Genomic DNA, 22,399 nt, shown 5'->3' on the forward strand with positions numbered 1-22,399 from the left:
CAGCAGGGAAGGCCTAATTTTGATCCATGTATGCCTATTCCTATTTGTGAGAAGTCAATCTAATGATCAACCTCTCACAAATGGGCGTGTTTGACAATTTATATTTGACCAGCGCTGCAGCCAATCGCAGTGTATTCTGCTGGAGCAGTGGTCACCAAACTGTGGCCTGGGGGCCAGATACGGCCCTTTGCTTGCTTTTATCTGGCCTTTGAAGCACTATTTCATTCACTGATACCAATCATGGGCCACCAATCCCCCCACTGACACCAATGAACAGGCACATTTCCACCCAATGACACCAATAATGGAGCACAATTTCTCCCATTGACACCAGCAATGGGGCCCAATGATGGGACATAATTTCTCCCAATGACACTCACGAAGGGGCGCAATTCCTCCAACACCAATGATGGGGCGCAATTCCTCCTACTGACACCAAAGATGGGGCACTGTATTTCCCACTGATGTGAGGACCTTTTCTACTTCCAATGGCCACAGTCCGGTCCTCCTAAATTCTAAAGGGCAGCAAACTGGCCCTTTGTTTAGAAAGTTTGGAGCAGTGGGGAGGATTCCCCCATAAACCTTTCTTGTTTGGATGGGAGACTCTATTTAGTTTTTTTTTTTTTTCGATCAGCCTGCTGGCTGATTGAAAAAAAAAAAACACAACTGATCAATGTATGGCCAGCTTAAGAACCCTTTTACATGGGGCGGATCCGTACAAGCAGAATCTGCCCGCTTAGCGGAGGATCTCTCTGCTGATCCCCGCTGAGCAGCAGGTGACAGGTCCATGTCCGCTCTGCTATGCAAAGTGGACACGGACACAGCCCACTCTCCTCTATGGGGCGGTTGGATGGAAATGAACTGCATGTTCGTTTCAATACGATTGTCATCCGATACGCTGGGTGGATTGGATGAACATATCATCATACGTCCATTTTCCAGTGGATTTTGTCGGATTGGATGCCCAGCGGGTGTCAGCGGACACATGTCCGCTGAAATCCACCGTTCCATAGAGGACAATGGGTGATTCAATTAGGTCCACCTGAAAATCTGACAGGCAGACCAGATCGTGTGATGAAAGGGGCCTTATTCTCCATTCACACTTGTAGGACTCCAAAGTTGCGCTGACTTTGGAGTGCAACTTTGGATGAGTGCAACTTGGATACGTCTTTGGCTTTGACCAGTGATAATGGACAACTGTTACACAGTATAACATTCAGGTAAGACTTTCATGCAACTTCTGAGGGTTAACATTGAAGTCTATGGCCCTCAACTTGCATACAAATTGGGCCAAAGTAGTGCATAAACTACTTTGAAGTTGCTGCAACTTTAAAGTGGGAGTCCACCTAAAAAAAAATATTATAAGCCAGCAGCTACAAATACTGCAGCTGCTGACTTTTAATAACTGGACACTTACCTGTCCCAGGGTCCAGTGACATTGGCAGTAGATGCCGATCACTCGCTCGACTCTGGGCAGCTGCCCCCGCCATCCTAGGTGAGGGAACCAGGAAGTGAAACGATGCGGCTTCACTTCTCGGTTCCCTACTGTGCATGCGCGAGTCGCACAGCGTGTTGTAACTGGTCCCCGCTATCTCCTGGGACCTGTGTGTGTTTGCCAGGAGACATCGCAGAGGGACAGGAAGAGGCGTAGACTCCCGTGGGAGTCTATGCCAGGAAGTGGGTGCAAATACCTGTCTTAAACAGGTATCTGCACCCCCCTCCCCCCTGAAAGGTGCCAAATGTGACACCGGAGGGGGAGAGGGTTCCGAAAAGTGGAAGTTCCATTTTTGTGTGGAACTCTGCTCTAAGTCGCGCGTATATGAATGGTTATCACTGGAAAACATGGGGAACAACTTTTCATGGAACTGCACTCACAGCAGGACTTTTGAGAATAGGTGCAAAATCTCACCATGCTTATGCGGGTTTTGCACCTTTGCGCTACGCACCTGAGCCCCCTATTAATTTCAACTGGCTTCCCTATGCACAACAAACACATCAAAGTAGCTTATATAGCTTTTTGATGTCCTTCTGCAAAAATGTGCGTCTGCTTGCTGCGTTTGGGTTGTTGCTACCAACTAATGGAACCACAAGCGCGAAATGCTTCGGTATGAGGGAAGCCTTAAAGCGGAGGTCCACACATATTGTAAACTTTATATTAATCCCTTCATGGCATTGAACAGATGTCTAAATGAAAAAAAAAAAAATTCTGTGTGTTTACCTTGTCTTTATAGTGGAACTTCCTGTTTCGGACCCCCGCGGGAGTAGGCGTGTATATTCTTTATCCCCGGCGGCGCACTGTATCCTGGGAGGGCGGCGCACTGTCTCCTGGAAGCTATCACAACTATCACTGTCTCCTAGGAGCTATCTGTTGCCATCACAATGGGGCGGGAACTTCAGACGACGACGCCCGTTGTGATGGCAGCCTGGAAGTTTACGGCGCTCCGCGCTGTTAACACTGAGCATGCGCGGGAACGAGCGGGAATGAGCTACCAGCATTCACCGCATCCAGGAAGTAAATGCTTGTGGGCTTCACATGCCCACAAGCAAGATGGAACCGGCCGTCCACAATTTTTAAAACGTTGTTTTTTATTCAAAACCGGACATCGGGGGACATAGTTCACCAAACAAGTGAGGCTTACATTGTTATTATGTTAGTGTCTGCATGGTTGAAAAAAAAAAAAAAAATGAATGGTCGGTGGACCTCCGCTTTAAAAATCTACATGATGACCATTATGATGATTATTTTAATGAGTTGTAGAATTATGAATGGCTATAGTTTTCCAAATGTATATACATTTTATAAACTCATTGTTAAAATGTATCGACATGAGTGATTAGAATACAAACATATCTATCTATCTATCTATCTATCTATCTATCTATCTATCTATCTATCTATCTATCTATCTATCTATCTATCTATCATCTATCTATCATCTATCATCTATCGGGAAATATAGATATATACAGCATACACACATTGGGAAGAGATGTTTCTATCCAGTGTACAGACTGGTCGGTGAATGGATTGGGTTGATGATTACAGATCTCCCATCCTCCGGTTGCAGAGAGCCCGGTCCCCGGTGACTCGGGTGATGAATGCACGGTCCGGGTGTAATCGGAGGAGTCCCGCCTGTCACATGGAGATCACACCGTGCTGAGTACGTGCCGCTGTATTGGAAAATAGGAGCGGCCGGGCTGGGCGGTGACATCACTCTTCACCGATTATATCACTCGGCTCCGTCTATATAAACTGCAACGCTCAGCCTGGAGACACCACTGGAAGAAATGACTGGAGGAGCTGCTGACCTACCTTTTTGCACTGCAAGATCGCTCTGCTGACCTACCTTCCTGCACTGCAAGAGCCAGCTACTGACCTACCTTGGTGCACTGCAAGAGCCAGCTACTGACCTACCTTCGTGCACTGCAAGAGCCAGCTACTGACCTACCTACCTACCTTCCTGCACTGCAACAGCCAGCTACTGACCTACCTACCTACCTACCTTCCTGCACTGCAACAGCCAGCTACTGACCTACCTTCCTGCACTGCAAGATCCCACTGTTGATCGACCTTATTATACTGCAAGATCCCACTGCTGACCTACCTTCCTGCACTGCAAGATACCACTACTTGCATACCTACCTACCAGATCCTACTTCTAATCTTTCCATACTTTAAGATCCCACTGCTGATCTACCTTCCTGAACTGCCAGATCCCACTGCTAATCCACTTTCCCACACTGCAAGATCCCATTGCTGATCTGCTTCCCAACACTGCAAGATCCCACTGCTGATCCACTTTCTCACACTGCAAGATCTCACTGCTGAGCTGCCTTCCAGCACTGCCAGATCCCATTGCTAATCCACTTTCCCACACTGCAAGATCCCACTGCTGATCTTCTTTCCCACACTGCAAGATCCCACTGCTGATCTTCTTTCCCACACTGCAAGATCCCATTGCTGATCTACTTCCCCACACTGCAAGATCCCACTGCTGATCTGCCTTCCTGCACTGCAAGATCCCACTGCTGCAGTAAAGGAATTCAGCAATAAAAAGCCAGTTCTGTAACCCTCCTCTGTTCTGCTGGCTTAGCACTGTAAGATTGCACTGCGCTACTGAACATCATTGTACTGATCCTGTATCAGGCAGTGCTGCATAATCCCACTGCTTTAGTAGGCAGTGTTGTGTGATATCACGTATTGATTAGAAACAGTACAAATATATGTGACATTTTTGGCTCCTTTAAATTGCACATATAAGATCTGAGTTCACTGCTCAGTAGATAGCTCACCCTGGCTTGTACACTGCTTGGTGCCTGGTGCCATATGCTCAGTAGCTGCAGACCCTGCAGAGCAATCAGAACCAGTAATCAGGTACAGAGCTGACAGTGACCCAGTCTGTTGCCCTGTTGATCCTCTGAGACCTTTCTCTTTCCTGGCACTGACTATTACCTCTACTTGCTGTCATGGGGCGGTACACAGGGAAGACCTGCCGGCTCATCTTCATGCTAGTCATCACAGTCATCTTCTTTGTGGCAGAGCTGGTGTCTGGCTACTTGGGCAACTCTATTGCCCTCATTTCAGACTCTTTCAATATGCTGTCTGACCTTATCTCCCTTTGTGTGGGCCTTACCGCCAGCCGCATCTCCCGCCGCACAAACTGGGGTCCTCGGTTTTCCTATGGCTATGCCCGGGCCGAGGTGGTGGGCGCCCTGAGCAATGCCGTCTTCTTGACTGCCCTTTGTTTTACCATCCTGGTGGACTCAGTGCTGCGGATAGCCAAGCCAGAGAAGATTGATGGCCCAGAGCTGGTGCTGATCGTGGGTGCCCTGGGTCTGGGGGTGAACATTGTGGGTCTGCTGGTCTTCCAGGACTATGGAGCGTGCATGCGGAGATTCAGAAAAACAAAGGATCCAGAGAACCCTCAGAGATCATCCAATGACCACCTAAATGTCACCCCCTATAGGGCGGATTTCCAAGAGACGGAGCGTGAGGACCACGACAGAGCAGGTGCCTTTCGGTTATTTCATCAGGGGTATTGGTTAGTGGGTTTTTAAAGAGGCACCAATGAGCAACTGAGGCCTTGAGTTGTATAAAATGTGCCCATACACACATATAATTGGCTGATGAGGCTGTTTTAGACCTAATGTGCTGATAATTAGGCCATATGGGTCATCCATGTCTTTCCAAGCTGCTAAGATGTGGTCATCCAATGGCAGTTGTGGCCTTCATATGCTCACAACTGTTGTCCCCTACACAATCTATTCGTTTGGGACAGACTAATATCATCCATGTCTATTTCAGACAGATTTGGCCATTACTATGAACCAGAGGTTTAATTAGGTGCTTTTGATTTATGGGTAAGGTGTTTGTAATGTTGATTTGCTTCAAGGCCCAAAAAAATGTACCCCATTATAGACAAATGCCAAGCATTTTATTATGTCAAACCATCTTCTCAAATTCAAATTCAGGTGTAATTTATTATGCCAAATATTTTTTGTTTTCCCTGATGATTATTTTCAGCCTTGTGACTGTTATTTTAAGTCGTCCCTGCTACAACAAACAATACAACAGCAAATAATGATAGTTACAGATTATATGTTACATCAGTCAAGTTACTTTTCAAAAATACAAAAAATATACTACTATTACTACTACTACTACTAATAATTTAAAATAATAATATTTGTAGGGATCAGGTTTAACTATCAATATTCTTTTTTTTTCTAATGCAATATTGACCCTCAATCATCACAGCCCAGGGCAGCTGTCTCTTTTGGCCTCTTCTACTTACCCCTCTGATTTTGTTGGCCATATTGGTTATTGGGCCGTGAACCAATCTGCATGTTCCACCTTGAAAATAACAAGTTCCAGCATGATGGCCTAGCAACTGGTTCTGCTGGAACTTGTATTTCTACAAGAACATTTCTTTTTTGATGTACTATGTACTGTAATAAGACTCAACTCAGATAACATGTACTTTGAAGCTTGCTGTGACCTTGGAGTATGAGCAGTTTTATGAGTCCTATCTGAGGTCTAAGGGTTAATGACTTCATGAATGGTTAGATATCCTTATCTTACCTCAACTTGCAGACTGTACATGTAGTGGCTGATATGCAACCACTTAAAACAGAGGCATAAGCAGAAATTGTGTGTGTGTGTATATAGTGTATGTGTATACACTTTTAAATAATACAAAATTATGTGTTTAGAACAGCCTGATCAATAAAAACGGATTACTGATTGGTTGCAGTGGGATACTACACTTTGCATGTTTTCTTTTCCTTATTGCTGGCTGCTCTGCCAAAATATTTCTGTGTTTTCATCTGTAAAGTGTATCTGTCATCATTGCGTAACCAGCTGAAACAATATTAGAAAGATGTTGCCTACTATTTCTTGAGAAGTATGTACCAGCTTTATGGATTGAGGTGTATATAGTAACTTCCAAAAGGTTTACATTTAGGTTAGTTTACTCCCCATACTCATATGCCGCGTACACACGGTCGGAATTTCCAACAACAAATGTTCGATGTGAGCTTGTTGTCGGAAATTCCGACCGTGTGTAGGCTCCATTGGACATTTTTTGTCAGAATTTCCGACAAACGAAATTTAAGAGCTGGTTCTCAAATTTTCGAAAAACGAAATCCATTGTCGTAAATTCTGATCGTGTGTACACAATTCCGACGCACAAAATTCCACGCATGCTCGGAATCAAGCAGATGAGCCGCACTGGCTATCGAACTTAATTTTTCCCCGCACATCGTACGTGTTGTATGTCACTGCGTTCTTAACGTTCGGCATTTCAGACAACATTTGTGCGACAGTGTGTATGCAAGACAATTTTGAACCAACATCTGTCAGAAATAAATCCAGGATTTTGTTGTCGGAATATCTGATTGTCTGTATGCAGCAATAGGCCCATGTGTAACAAGTTGACTCATCATGTTGGGGCTCCTAGTTTAGGATCTTGCCATCACATTATGGGATTTGTCCTTTGTATGTGCTATTTTCTAAAGTTGTATGACCCTGTTTGCTTTTAAAGTGTGTCTCCAGACAAAACATTCTATCTGTATTGTCAATGGCAAAGCTGATCTTTGAAAAACTGGTGTTTCTTCTGTTTGTAGAATTTATACACAACACAGCGTTTCTTCTTTGGCTACAGGTGACTCTCTAGAAGACCAGGATTCTGATCTGGAGGATGAGAAGTCCAAGAATAACAACGCGGCAGCCCTAAACATGAGAGGTAAAGATCATAAAAGCAGATGTGCAGATAAAAATGGAGCAAAATATACAGAATGTACTTATTGGGGAACTGTCCTACCAGGCAGCATAGCCAGGCCCCTGATCTTATTTTTTGCGCTGAAATCAAAGCAGTAGAATAGCCTTCCATGAAACCTTAGGGTTTCTCCAGAGGTTGCTAGTGGTTCCTTGAGTAATGATCAACTTCAATTTTTCAGATGAGCAACCACTGACAGCAGTGATTTGTTTTTAGCTATCTGTAAAGGTGGGGTTCTTTCCAGATGTAAGGAGCATCCTTTCTAGTGACCATCAGGCTAAAATGCCTTGAATTATAGATATAGTATTTATTAGAAGGTGTTCCCTTAGCCCGGAAAGTTATTTCAATGGTTCCTCCATGTTAAAAAGGTTGAGAACATTCAATAGAGCTTGGTCCAGGATTGCAATTGGAGAACCGATCATTAATGAGGTAATCCCTGTACTCTCTCCTCCATTCTGAGAGGTCCATGCTTTTGATTAAAAGCACAACATGTGTTCAATGAGTTAGATCAGGGATCTCCAAACTTTCCAGACAAAGGGCCATTTTACTGTCCTTTTGGCTTTAGGAGGGCCGGACTGTGGCCAGTGGGAGTAGAAAATGCGCCGGGCTTGGTAGTGAGTTTATGTAAAAAAAAATTACATACCGCTTATGGTCAGTATGAGGAGGAATAGTGCCACATCATAGTTCCTGACCATTGGAATCAGTGAGAGGAATAGTGCACAATAATTGGTATCATTAGAGGAACAGTGCCCCATCATTGGTATAAGTGTGAGCTGTAGTGTTCAATCATTGCTATCTGTAGGAGTAATATTGCCCCATAATTAGTAGCAGTTGGAAGAATAGTTCCCCATCACTAAAAGCAGTAGAAAGAATAGTGTCTCATAATTCGTATCAGTGGGAGGAATAAGTTCCCCATCATTAGTCTCAGTGGGAGGACTAGTGTCCCATTGTCGGTATCAGTGGGAGGAATAATGCCCCATCCTTTGTGTCAGTGGGGGGAATAGTGCCTCATCGTTGGTGTCAGGGGGAGTAATAGTGCCTCATCATTGGTGTCAGGGGGAGGAATAGTGCCTCATCATTGGGGTCAGTGGGAGGAATAGTGCCTCATTATTGGTGTCAGTGGGAGCAATAGTATCCCATCATTGGTATCAGTGGGAGGAATAGCGCCCCATCGTTGGTCTCAGTGAGAGGAATAGTGCCTCATCCTTGGTGTTATTGGGGGGGAATAGTGTCCCATCATCGGTATCAGTGGGAGGAATAGTGCCCCATCATTGGTGTCATTGGGAGGAATAGTGCCCAGTCATTGGTGTTGGTGGAAGGAATAGTGCCCCATTATTGTTGTATGTAGGATTAATAATGCCTTGTATCAATGAGAGGAAAAGTGTTCCAAGGGCCAGATAAGGACAAGCAACGGGCCACATCTGGCCTGCAGGCTGCAGTTTGGAGACCACTGAGTTCAATTAACAACAATGAGCTTTTAAGCTATCCATAAGGGTAAGCTTCTTCGCAATGAACACAAATGTAAAGAGCATTCTTCCCAGTGACTATCACACTAATGTATTATGAGTTACAGATAACACGTGGTACAACCTTAAAAATGTTTAAAAAAAAAAAGACTGCAGTGGAGCTTGCTCGCTCTCCTCCATTCTGAAAGAGTCCATGAGTTAGACTGACAACACAATTGCTTACATAATGCCTCCCTTTCCCTGTCTTCTTCCAGTCATGATTGCTGGTGGTTAGGGTTTACAGGAGGTTTTGATTGAACGTAGAGAAATAAAAAAATATATAATTAGATGTTTGACAATACTTCTTTCTTTCTCTGCCTGCAGGTGTCCTGCTTCATGTTATGGGAGATGCATTGGGGTCAGTGGTAGTTGTGGTGGCAGCAATCATATTTTATGTCAAACCTATAAAACCCGAGGAACCCTGCAACTGGCAGTGTTACATCGATCCCAGCCTTACTGTAGTCATGGTGGCCATCATATTATATTCCGCTTTCCCCCTCATCAAAGAAACAGGCACTATATTACTCCAAATGGTCCCTGAGGATGTTAACGTTGGTGACATTGGTAAGAAACGTTGTTCTTTTACATGTGGAGAAGACTTAATTAATGTTACTTGTATTTATATGTATATTATCAGAACTTGTATAGTATCATTATTTTCAGATTACCTAAAGCTGGGTCCCAGCCTTATCTTCAGCCTTGCACAGTTATAAAGACTCCTCTTGTGTACTGAAATTGCTCATTTTGATTTCACTGCACACAGTGTCCATTAGAAGATGGAGGCAACATCAAGCTCTTTCCTCTCCAGCCTTACCGTCCCTGGCTGGCCCTTTCTATTCATTGGAATTCAGTTCTTTCAATAATGGAGGCTCAGCATCACATGCGGGTGTTGCCTAGGATGGTCTACATGCAAATTCAACCTGCCTAGAAGTTCCCACCCCTCCAGACTGATCGACATCCACCCATCAAAGCATTTTGATAATTGCATAACCTCTCCTAAAGCCTTGTACACACCACTAGGTTTTCTTTTTTGTTCTTCGCAGTGAGTTGAATTAAAAAGAACTGACAGCTCCAGTCGGAGCCGCTGTACTAACAACCCAATGTTAGTTCAGAAATCTCCCCCGCTGTCCTATTGTGTTCTGACAGGGGGACGGCCCCCTGCCGGAACACTCTGCTCAGCACTCTCTGCCATTGGCTGAGATCTCTGATCGGGAGCCAGTCAGCTGCTGGTTTTCCAGCATGCTCATCTGACAGAAGCCAGCCAGACTGCCGACTTCTGTCAGTTTGGCTGCCAAACACATGGGCTAAATGTTGGATGGTTTATATTTAACCGGCCATTGTCGCACGACATTTGGCCTTTATGAGCCGGTCTACTGCTTGCATCAGAATTGGGGGCTCTTGCGAGGAGTACTGGGTGCTGTGATGTTTTCAGGAAGCTTGGTACAAAACTCTGCGGAGCCCTCCCGCCAGCCATGATCTGTGTGCACTGCATAAAAAACACACAAAGACCCAGGGATGATGTTCCTGAGTCTAGGTATGAAATTGGAAAGGTTTTATTAAAAAATTTCATTAGCATGTAGATACAAGGGGAAGGGAGGAACCAGGGAAGGCCAAATATAAGCAGATTAAACTTCAGGTCTAAAGTGTTTTTGGTTTGTTCGAGGATACTGGGACACCTGAAGAAAACCTACACAGACTTAGAGAAACATAAAACTGCATAAAGGTGTTTTCTGAATAAAACGAATGTGTAAGACCTCAGTGCTGCAGGGCTATATGCCGTCCTAAACCGGATATTCCAGAATATCCCGAATAACTGACTGGATTCTTAGTTGTTAGGATCCCAGAAGCAAGGAATAACCCTTGTAGTATTTACATCCATCCACTAAGTCCATTACAAGGCTGCCTGGTTGGAGTCACCAATTTAAAACAAGAAACTGATGGCTTTTTTTCAGCCCATCAGTGTATTTTAGTTTTGGGTAGAGTTGGCCCTTAAATAAAATCACCTTGTCAAACAATGCCAAGTTATGCATTAAAGCTTGGTATTTCAGGACAGGGCCCTGTTATTGATGATTGATATTACAGCCAGACAAGCCTTCTTTTGTGTACTGATCCATATAAATAGTGTCCTGAATAGTTATGGGAGGTGCCATGTTCATTAGTAGCTCATCATCATAAAACTGTTTACCGGAATGAAGTACTAGGAGAATAATCACTTAAGTAATTTCTGTTTGTTCTCAGCTGGCCTTTCTCTATGCGCCTTTGTTTCCACACCAGGAAATAAACACACATAAGCACAAAAACAGCACAGTTCACATGCAGAGGATATCTGATCTGTGCTTTTGAACTGATATCCAATGATCCCATATAACAGTGAATAACATGCTTGTGTCCTTAATTTCATATTTCTTATGATTAGCTGTATTACAATATGGCTGCTTATGATCTAGCCAATCCCCTCCTGTTTGCAGGACTGCAGATATAAGACCCCTTTCACACTGAAGCGCTGCCTTTGAGGCGCTAACGGTGCGCTTTTTAAATAATAAAATGAAAAAAGAGCCATTTTGCGCCTCTTTTGAAGGACTTTTAAGGCGCTTTGGAAGCGCTGCCCATTCATTTCAATGGGCAGGAAGCGTTTTGAGGCACTTTTTAAAGCACTCCAAACATGTCCCAGAGATGCTGCTTGCAGGACTTTTTTCACCACCCCGCAAGCGCACTGCTCTGGTGTGAAAGCATTCCTTTAAATGAATGGGAGGCAGTTCTCAGGCGCTTTTCAGGTGCTATTTTTAGCACAAAAGCACCTGAAAACCGCCTCCGTGTGAAAAGGGTCTAAATGATACTTTTAGGAAACAGCAGATTCCTAGTACTAGTATATTTTCGCACAGGCTCTTCACTGTAGATGATCCCAGTGCAACCAGTGCAAGATAGTGCAAACAAGTGGTCAAGTTATCATTAAAGTTGATGTAAACCTGATTCATGAAATTTGACCTAAGCACATATATCTGTAGTGTTTTCTTATCTCTCTCCAAAGCTCTAAGTCCCATGTCTTTCTGCTGCTCTGTTCTTCTGTTATTTTCATGATAACTTCTGACAAGTTCTCCGACAACCGAGATAAAACCAGCTTGAAATTTGTGTCGGGGTGGGGGCTATAAATAGATTAGCAGAGATCTGGTCTATTCACAGCACAGCTCTGCACATTCCTTCCTTCCTCTGCCTATGTGTGTGTGGGGTGGGGGGGTCTGCCTTTCCTCCAATCAGCTGTCACAAATCTCTAACATGATGTTCACTTTCTAAAGAATACAGAAAGCTGAAGACAGCAGATATACATGTAAAACTTATGTAGGGAGATTTGTTTCATCCCTGTGTATCATCTGAGGCTGTTCACGTCACTGGGTATATGTGAGGGTTTACATCCACTTTAAGGTTAGTGTTAAAGAGGCAGTCAGTGTGAGTGTTACTTTTAGTGCTATAGAGAGGGTTAAGCCGGCCATAGATGGTTCGAATCTCGGCCGGTTCAGCAGGAACCGTCTGAGATTCAAACAATGTATGGGCAGGCTGAATGTACCTATTTATTGATCAACTTGGGTACAACCAGCCTGTCAGATTTTACATGCGGTTACTGCATGAACACAATGGCTCCTCCAGAGGCATTCCCGCTCCGTCTATGGCTGGGTTTAGTGTTATGTTTAAAGGGAGGCTTAATATTAGAGTTGTGGATACAGATAGTTTTAAGGTTAAAGGGAGGGGTAATCTCAGTGTTAGGGTTACATAGAGGGTTCGTGCCAGGGTTAAACGGAGGCTTAGTATTAGAGTTACATGAAGGGTCAATACGAGATATGGCATAAGGGGTTAATGAATGTTAAAGTTACAGGGGAGGTTAGTGTGAGAGTTATGGGGTGGGTTAATGTTAGGGTTACAGAGATGGTTAGTATGAGGGGTATTGATTCATAGAGTTATAGGGAGGGTTAGTGTTAGAGATGATGATTGTATTATAGGTAGGGTAAGTGGTAGGGTTAAAGGAAGACTTATTGTTAGGATTACAGGGAGGATACATGGTAGAGTTAAAGGAAGGCTTATTGTTAGCTCTAACAAGCAGGGCCCTCTGATTCTTCCTGTATTGAATTGTATTGTAATTGTAATGTCTGCCCGAATGTTGTAAAGCGCTGCGCAAACTGTCGGCACTATATAAATCCTGTATACTAATAATAATAATAATTGTTAGGGTTACATTGAGGGCTAGTGTTAGGGTTACAGGGAAGGCTTTGCATCAAAGCCTACCAGTGCTTAGCTTCTAGTTGACAACTAACACATTCTCCTATTTAAAAGATTAGTAAGGTTTAAGAGAAAAAAAATATATACTCATCTAGGTGGCTGCTGCATCTGTCTCCTGCCGGCTCTAAAACTGAGAACTGAGCAATCAAACACAGCTGATCACTCCGTTCTCAGTGTTTCGTGAGCAGAGAGCCGGTAACTGTCAGTCACCGGCTCTCTGCTCTGCCCCTCCAGTGCTCACTGGAGAGCTGAGCTGTGAAGAGGGTGGAAGCAGGTGGCTCAGGCTCTCGTCATCTTACTGAGAGCCTGGGCCAGCTGCCGGTCCAGGCATCTGGGCAGATCCAGACCATATTGTCGGGATCTTTTCTAAGCCTGGACTGGCACTGTGATGTCAGCGGACAGTGTACTTTAGTCAGCTAAAAACAGGTCACAAGAGTGAAGAATAAACTTTGAACAACTCTGCAAGCAATAACCAGTGTTTCTAGTACGCACACAAATGACTGTAAATGCTGAAATTGCTTGCATTCCTTGTTATCATCTACCTGTATGGCTGTTTAAAATATCACTAAGGTGGTACCCAATGACCCTCTTTCTAGTTTCCAAGACTTTAAATCAGCCTTTCCCAACCCTTTTTACCATTGGGGAACCATTAAAAAACTGAGTTCTTCAGCAAGAATGTCTGATCATACAGCTCATGGAATGTTAGTGTGACCAGTGATTTGTAGATATATCAATAAATAAAAGAAATAAAAGAACTAACCCTGCATTGGCGTTCAGTGCAAAACACACTGATCAGCTGGCTTTCACATTCTTACCTACCCTGGAAAAATATATTTCGTTTTGGTAGAAAATTGCTCCAGTTCATTTCCTCCAGTCTCTTCATCAAAGGAGCTCACATGCCTAGGATTTTTGGAAGTACATTTCATTGGCAGCTCAGTTTTGTGAAAATGCTTTTGTAAGATAACTTGACTTCTTCGGGTCTCAGCATTATTATGATGAAAATTCTTTAACCATGGTGGAATCAAAGGAGAAATGTTGAAGAGAGAGAAATAATATCTTGGCATGTTGTTTCAGCTGTGTGAGGAAAAGTGGTAGTGTCTGATGTCTGACAAACATTATCTAATAAGCTATGCCCATGTTATCAAAGAGCAAGTGGTGCACAGAGTAGGGAGAGAATACAGTTACTTACCTTAGAGTTGAGCTTCTTTTCTCATCCCATGCTGCTGGCTTGGTGTTAACAGTTCTTGTTGTCTTGTGTTGCTGGCTCAATGTGCAGATGTCAGGAGCTGGAACTCGGCAAGTAGCATTGGGCTAAAATTAGTCTGCCCATTGGTACCCAGCACTTGAATGAGCGATAGCTTAAGAAGAACACTGAAGCCACTACTGGATAGATATAAATCTGCTGCAATGATGGACAGCAATTAAACCCCCTGTTGATGTCCAGGGTTATAATGAACCCCAGTTGAAAAACTCTGCTTTAAATGTACAGTAGACACTCAGAAAGTGTTATAAAATGATGGCTACTGTGTTTTGCACTCACACACATGGGGTCGTCATCTCTCTTATGCAGCTCTGGAGTCTGGTAGGTTATTGTACAAACCAGAGGGATGGGGTAGCTTCCTGGTAAGGTTACTTTCAATGTATGTATTACCGTCTACAGTATGTCCCAGTGTCTGTGCTACCATAGACACAAGGGGGCTGTAGGATTAAAATGCCTTGAGGCAACATATTTGCTAGGCTGTCCTTGACAGCAAGTGGGGCAAGGTAGTTTCCAATTTTGGACCTGTCATTCTGTTTTTAAATTGATTGAGTAGTTCAATGATGCTCACATGCCTCTTTCACGCTCCTAAAATTATCAAGTAAACCCACAGATATGAAAAACCTGCTAAACTGGGTACAGGACCATAATAAAGGCACATCCAGGTACCTACATGCATATTTTTTATTCATTTGCAGAGCCAACAAGGTCACCTACCATACCTTGTGGCAAAACACTTTTTTTGTTGCTTGAGTAATAGATTGACCCAGTACTTGGACAATTTGCGGATGCACTAAGTATGGTTTGATGTAACAAGCCAAGACACAAACCAATAATCTGTGTTAGTGGGTTACATTTTACACCTGCAGTCTTCTAAGCAGGCAAACACTGCTTAGAAGATGAGCATATTGGGTGGAAACAATAGGCAACTTAGGGTTCCAGGTGATCTGATCTTAAGATGATATGGATTCTATTCTATTCTATGTAGACATTTCCAGTTTTTGGAGAACTGTTTTGGTTTTGCAAAGTTGATATTAGTGAACAATAATCGAAAAACTGATCAACTGGATCAGTTGGAAATTTCCAAATGGTCACTGTCAGACTGGACAGAGTATGCAGATGTCTACCAACAAATCCAAATGTACTGTATGTTTAGAAGATCATACTTTCTGAGATAGAGGGAATGGATTGATTGAAACTGGGGACCACTTTCTGTTTATTTGTGCACAGGATGATCAGCAAAGACAACTGTCAACCTTCAATATATGTGTATGTTGCAAAGAAATTTTGTAGGACCGGCAGTGCCCTTAAAGTGACCACTGACTCACTTTGTTAGATTGTTCTGCTAACCGGAATTCATAATATTGTTTGAGTGCAATGACTTCACCAAGTGCCTGCTTTGGTCATTTAAACCAACTGCTTCTCAAAATATCTTTAAATTCTTTTGTTTCCGTGTTCTATAGGTAGCAAAATATCATTAATCCCAGGGGTGAAAAGTATCCATGAAATTCACATATGGGAACTGGCAAGTGGAAAGAACATTGCAACCGTTCATGTTAAATTCCAGAGCCTCAACGACTACCTGGTCTCGAATCGAAGCATCCGAAAGGTTTTCCATTCGGCTGGGGTCCATGCTGTCACTCTTCAGGCTGAGTTTATCAAAGAGAAGGAGGTCTCCTTAGCTTGCAGCAACCCCTGTATCTCCAAGAACTGTGATGCTTATCTCTGCTGCAGCCAGGAGCTGGTCCCTTACTCAGAGACCAATGGCACAGCTCTGAAAAAAGGCAAATCTTCTCAAGTGTGGTACCGAAGTAATGACTTAAACATTGATGCTAACACACCGGTCGACCCTTTGTACGTAGAGGTTCCAGAAGTGAACGGTGTCGGGAGTGTAAACCAAGAAAATGAGGCTCTAAATGCAAAATCTACTCGGTTTTAAAAATGTTTAGATGAACCATAGTGAGTTGAAAAACCTTAATAATTTTCTGAGGACCAAATAACTTCATTTGATGTATGATGATGTTGTGTTTGTTTGCCTATGTACTCTTTGTTCTTTGGTAGATATCACTGTTGAGGTCTTGAATGGGCAGTGTATACCTCTGCTAGGGGATGCACATATGGAAAACAAAAGCCTTTTAGTGCACAATCGATCAAATGCACACTAAATTACATTGATGTTAAACCCTCTGTAAATATGGGGGACTATGTACCACTTTGTGATGTACAAAATTGAGTCTGGATGCCTGTTAATCTATAATTGTACTGTTGCTTTCTTGTGTACTATGGGACTCTATAGCCGTTATGGTTGTTTAATGGCTCTTTTGTTTGTACCAATATGTCATAGCTCTAAACCATGAAGTGCAATTATCTTGGTGCATGCTTTGAAAAATGTTCACTCCTTTAATTCTAGCATAACCTGAAGTTTTATGTCATGGGTAATTCAGTGACGGAGCTGGTTTCCAGAATCCCTTTGAGCATACAGAGTATTATTTTCTGAATTTATGGACCTCAAAGCAAGGGTCTTTAGTTTTTTCGTTTTTTAAAGTATCTAGAAAAAGATATACAAAATAATGGACCCTAACAAACTAAGTATAAGGACTATCATGGTACTCAGTTTATGTAAAAAGTACAAGAAAATATTTATTATATGATAAAAATTACACATGCATCCATATCAAAAAAACATACAAAACACACAAAAGCTGCACATAAAACATAACTAAAACCATCCAGTACTCCTTGAATACAGATACCAAATGAGGGTCTCTTTTTGAGGCCTTCCTCCCAATTTCCTATTTTTCATATCTAGAAAAAAAATCTTGTTCCTTGGCCATAGCAACCATATAGATTTCTGATCTGCACTGTAGAAAAGAAAGATGTTTGGTTGTCACAGGCTATAGGAGCTACACTTTCTTCAGGGTATTTGCTAAATAGGGTTAACTGACCCCCGGTTCACACAGGGGCGACTTAGCCGCCTGACAAGTCGCAATCCGTTCTGTACTATGGAACCGTTCTAATAGGAACGACTCAAGTCGCTCCGACTTAGAAAAAGGTCCCTGTACTACTTTGGGACGACTTCAGGGTGACTTGCATTGACTTCTATACAGAAGTCATTTTGCAAGCCGCCGCTGAGGTTGTGTGTAGGTCGCCTTACAGAGTTGCGCTGCAAGTCGGGCTGCCCCTGTGTGAACCGGGGCTTAAGGTGATTTACAAAAAACACAAAGCAAAATTGGTTTCATCCAGTGTTGTTTGTTCCTTACCTTTATATGCACTGTACTAATGTAGCCGTTCTGCAGAAAACATAATAGAACATATATGTATAAATGAAAAAAGTAAATAGTATCTTTTTTATATTATATATTTTCTGAACTCAGGTTTTTTTTATGATGTCTTAGTTTTGTATGTGTAAATTACACTTTAAATATAGATATGTTGGATTTAAAGAAAACAACACAATCAATAAATACAGCAATCACATGTCTGTAGTGACAAGATGAAAATAAAATTTTAAAGTGAAAATATATTTTTTGAAGACTTCCTTGCGCTTAATAAATAGCAGTTTTACCACTTCAGCCCCGGAAGAATTTACCCCCTTCCTGACCAGAGCACTTTTTGTGATTCGGCACTGCGTTGCTTTAACTGACAATTGCGTGGTCGTGCAACGTGGCTCCCAAACAAAATTGACGTCCTTTTTTCCCCACAAATAGAGATTTCTTTTGGTGGTATTTGATCACCTCTGAGGTTTTTATTTTTTTCGTATAAACAAAAAAAGCGACAATTTGGAAAAAAACGCATTATTTCAATGGGCAGTGTTTCTAACTGTGAGGCGGGCGTGGCTATGTGTGACACGTCACTGATCGCTGCTCCCGATCACAGGGAGCAGAGATCGGTGACACTGTCACTAGGCAGAACGGGGAGATGCTTGTTTACATTAGCATCTCCCCGTTCTTCCTCTCCGTGAGGCAATCGTGGGTATCCCTGCAGCGATCGAGTCCGCGGGGCCCGCTACTTAACTCACTGAGCTCACGCGCGCTGGCGGCGCGCATGCAATGGCACAGCGGCAAGTTTAAAGGGTACGCCCATTTGCCCAGCCGTGCCATTCTGCCGACGTACATCGGCATGCGCCAGTTGGGAACCGGTTAAATGTGACACCACAGTATCCCGTTTCACACCAATGGTGACATTGGTCTATAAAAACTAATTGGCTGTCTCCCTGTTAATACTAATCATCGCAAGCAGTAAAATGATTATTTGAAATAATTATTGGTGATTTGTTTTGCCAAGAACACAGAAAGCCAGTTAGGCAATAAGGTTAAAAGCAGTGCGGAAAGTTTGACACTAATAGCAAGTGGAGTTCATCTGAATGTGGCCACAGGAAATTTACCACCAATTGTGTAATATTAGTGTCTGCCTGATGGAATATGATGTATAGAGGTAGGCTCTCATGTTACAAATTTTGTTGATCTGAGGGGCCACATCTGAAATAAAATAAAACCATGGGGGGCAATATAAAAGGCAGGCCATGCCTAGATCAGACTTAATGCAGAAGTAAACCCATCCATAAGACAGTTTCATTTACGTCACGTGACAGAAATGTAACACTCCCATTGGTTGTGCTTTCAACCAAACTATCAAACCATCCAATGGCTGGTGTCATAAATGATCACATGTGCAGCATCATGGTAGTTGTAGATTAAACAGAGGCAAAGATGGTAGCTTCCTTGGCTGAAAACGATAGGGGGGGTTTACTTACACTTAGTCCTGTACACACAGGCAGAATGTTGGGAGACATTTGCCGGTACAAAAAATACCGGGCGACATTCTGCCCATGTGTATGTCAGACATGCATGCTGTAGAACCAGCAGCCGACCGACCCCCGTTCAGTGCTCATCCAATAACAGAGAGAGCTGATCGGAGTGTTCTGGCCCTTGGGGTGGGGTGTCCCCCTGTCAGAACACAACAGCTCAGCGGGAGAGATCGCTGAACTAACCTCGCATAGTTAGTACAGTGGCCCCCGACTGGACCTGTCAGCTCAGCTGAAATGTCCATCAAGAAAGTTCTACACACTCTATAGGCAGTGATGGGAGGCTGTTTTAGCTGCACTGAGCACAGTCTGGTAGATTGAAACATAGAAAAGTGATGGCAGAAAAAAGACCAAGTGGTCCATCAAATCTGCCTGTTTTTTGTTTTTTTTTGTAACATTTTTTTGTCTGAGTATAGATCTATGCGTGCCCCAAGCATGTTTGAAACCACTTACTGTTGACTTGCTCAGCCAATCACTTGAATTACCACAATTCCTTAAGGGGATCTGCCTTTGGGTGTATTCCTGGCTGCATAACAAGTAAAATACCTGAGGGCTCAATTGCGCTTTAACTGGCCTTGTATATGAAATGGCAGTAGTCTGTTTTTAGTTTTTGACTCGCAAAGAAACATTAATCAGATGAGCAGTTTGGTTGCAAGCTTCTTCATGTGTTTTTGAATGCTTTTGCTTGCAAATACCAACATCTTGCCTGCCAATGAATGATAGTTTGCACTCCCAGATACTAGTTTTACTTCATTTTTTTTTTTTTTGCTTACATGTCCCAGGATGACATCAGAACATCAGCTGTCTAAACAGTCAGGAGGAACCTTGTGAGAACCACTTCTATTTTTTTTTTACCCTTTGTGATGCAAAGGAATATCAAATTCACTGTGCACAAAAGCTGCAACAAACAGGAGCAAAAGTAAAGTCGTTGCTCATATCAACCCATTGGGCCTTCATCGGTCAACGTAAATAATATAGTTGTTTTTCTTAACAGCTCTACTTTAAACTACTTTTGTGGACAAGCTTTCAGATATCTGCCTTATATTGAGTTTACTTCTTAAGTTTAGGCACTATGGATTTCTAATTTAAAGAAAAAAGTCTTGGAAAGGTGAGGCTAAAGGTGTCCTAATGGGCCATGCAAAAGGCAGCAATTACAGGGAGTGGGCCGTGGGCCATGGACCTGTCGCTGAATGAGATAGATTACTGATCCTTCCAAATCCTTTAGGTCCCCAGGTCAATTTTTTCCCTGTAATTATGGTATTGTGCTTATTTGTGCAGGGAACAATGACAGCAAGGGCAGACAGTGTGAGACTTATGTCATCACTGCTTTGTGGTTTAGACATTTGTATTCTGTTTCTATTCCTCTTTCCACTATAGGGAGGATTGCTGACTAGCCATGAACAGGGTGTCTGTGTGTTGAGTAAAGGGAGATTGCTCAGGGTTGTGACTGTTCAATTTTAGATAATTAGACCCCATTATATATGGAGAGAGCTTTGGAGAAAGTCTGATTTCAAGCTTTTTTTTCTTGAGCAGATGGGTTTGGACGGTAGAAATCATCAGTATATAGGTACCATTATATAAATGTTCCATGGTGCCTATTTTTAAAAAAATGGATGGCACACATACTAGAAATTATTTATTTTGTGGCCTGAACTATGTCCATGATGCTCCAGTGATCTGATAGGATAACTCAATATTGTTCTTTCTATATCTATATCTTTCTATATGTTCTTTCCTAGATATACAGTACTCTGAGATAGGTAATGGCACAGCACCTTCCCCCTTTTTTTTGTGGAAATCTTAGTGCCATTCATTTTGGCTGGTCCGGACAACAGTCATCTTTTTATTGGGCTGGATAACACCCTTCAGCCATTTATGTGATAGATATTACTAGGTATTGACAAGGGGATCAATTATGGAATTTATTTCTTTTGTTTGATATCTCAGACATTTAACTCCAATTAGGAATAAAGGGTCATAAAATTCCATTTTGATTTGTTTCAGCATATAAAAGTAATCAACTGATCAGGTTCTGCCCATGAGTTCAGACCTCCAGAATTTCATCTATCTGCTACAGATCATTCAGTCGTAAAGAAGAATAAATGTTTTTCCAAAGCTGAAAACCAACTGAATTTGAAAGTTTACTGGAAATGTTTAATAAAGACAGAAAATGTATTGTATTTTATGTTGTTAATTCACGTTATGGAGAGTTCATCCAAGTCCCATACAGTTATACACACAGCCAAAGGGTTTTGATAACCATTTGCAATGATAATCCACAATTGTGAAAGTATTTTTTGTGCTGTCTTTGTATATTTTATGCCCAGTTTATAATAGTGCTATAATATATATGACATCTGGAAAAAGTAATAAAGTGTTTTATTTTTGTAATAACTTTGATGTAGTATTTTTTGTTTAAATCATAGTTTTTGGTATGCTACTAAGCATTGGTTAGACTTAAATTTTGCTACTAAAAGGCATTAAAGTGATATTAAACCCAAAAGCAAACCTTTATTATACTGCAGTTTACCAATTCTTAGATGTAATGGTTGCATTCGTTTTTGTCCAGCCAGTAAGCCTGTTTTTCAAAAGAATATGCTCTCTTCCAGGTGTATCACTTTACAGGGCTGAGACAAAAATCATTTACCTGTGACAGTGGTGCTTACAATGATCAGCTTTTATTTAGTCATGTAAGATCCCAAAAGGGAAAAAAAATACTGTTTGCTGTAATTTTAATATGTGAGCTGGAGTTTGGCTTCCATTTGTTAGTGTAGTTAAATCTGCTAGTACATTTAACACTACCCTCCACCAGACAGACATTGCTTCTGTCTGTTGTGCCCACTATGCTCGTTCATACAGAGTGGGGGCAGTCTAAAACAGGAGGTGTGTTACTGGTCAGATCCCCAGGTGAAATCTAATGATTGGTAAGCTACAATATATTACATTTTTAATACTGCTTTAAGGTGTAGATATGCTACTAAAGAGCAGTAGGGCTTATGCAGACTAGTCAGAATTCCTTCTAACTAGCTAATACTGTACATGCTGATAAGGAACTAGCTTATACTGTACATGCTGATAAGGAACAATAAGGCTCAGACATGCTACTAAGGAGCAGTAGGGGTTAAATATGTTACCAAAATAGCAGTAAGTCTTTGACATGCTACTAAGGAGCAGTAGGCCTTCGATGTTAGAACTAAGGAGCAGTAAGGCTTACATGTGCTACCAAGGAGCAGAGAGGCTTAGGCTGGTCATAGATGGACCCATGTGTGACTGTCATTGTTCGACA

At 42.3% G+C, this 22,399-nt stretch overlaps 1 protein-coding gene across 1 annotated transcript; it reads left to right on the plus strand.

The window, feature by feature from the left end:
- Positions 1-2,964: 2,964 nt before the first annotated feature.
- Positions 2,965-21,508, plus strand: SLC30A10 (solute carrier family 30 member 10). The gene is made up of 4 exons (XM_073628365.1): positions 2,965-5,011; positions 7,164-7,244; positions 9,107-9,346; positions 15,773-21,508. The coding sequence occupies exons 1-4, from the start codon at positions 4,468-4,470 to the stop codon at positions 16,246-16,248; spliced, it is 1,341 nt and encodes a 446-aa protein (XP_073484466.1). The 5' UTR covers positions 2,965-4,467; the 3' UTR covers positions 16,249-21,508.
- The last annotated feature ends 891 nt before the right edge of the window (positions 21,509-22,399 follow it).

Source organism: Aquarana catesbeiana, linkage group LG04, assembly GCF_042186555.1.
Source record: "Aquarana catesbeiana isolate 2022-GZ linkage group LG04, ASM4218655v1, whole genome shotgun sequence".
Lineage (NCBI taxonomy): Eukaryota > Metazoa > Chordata > Amphibia > Anura > Ranidae > Aquarana > Aquarana catesbeiana.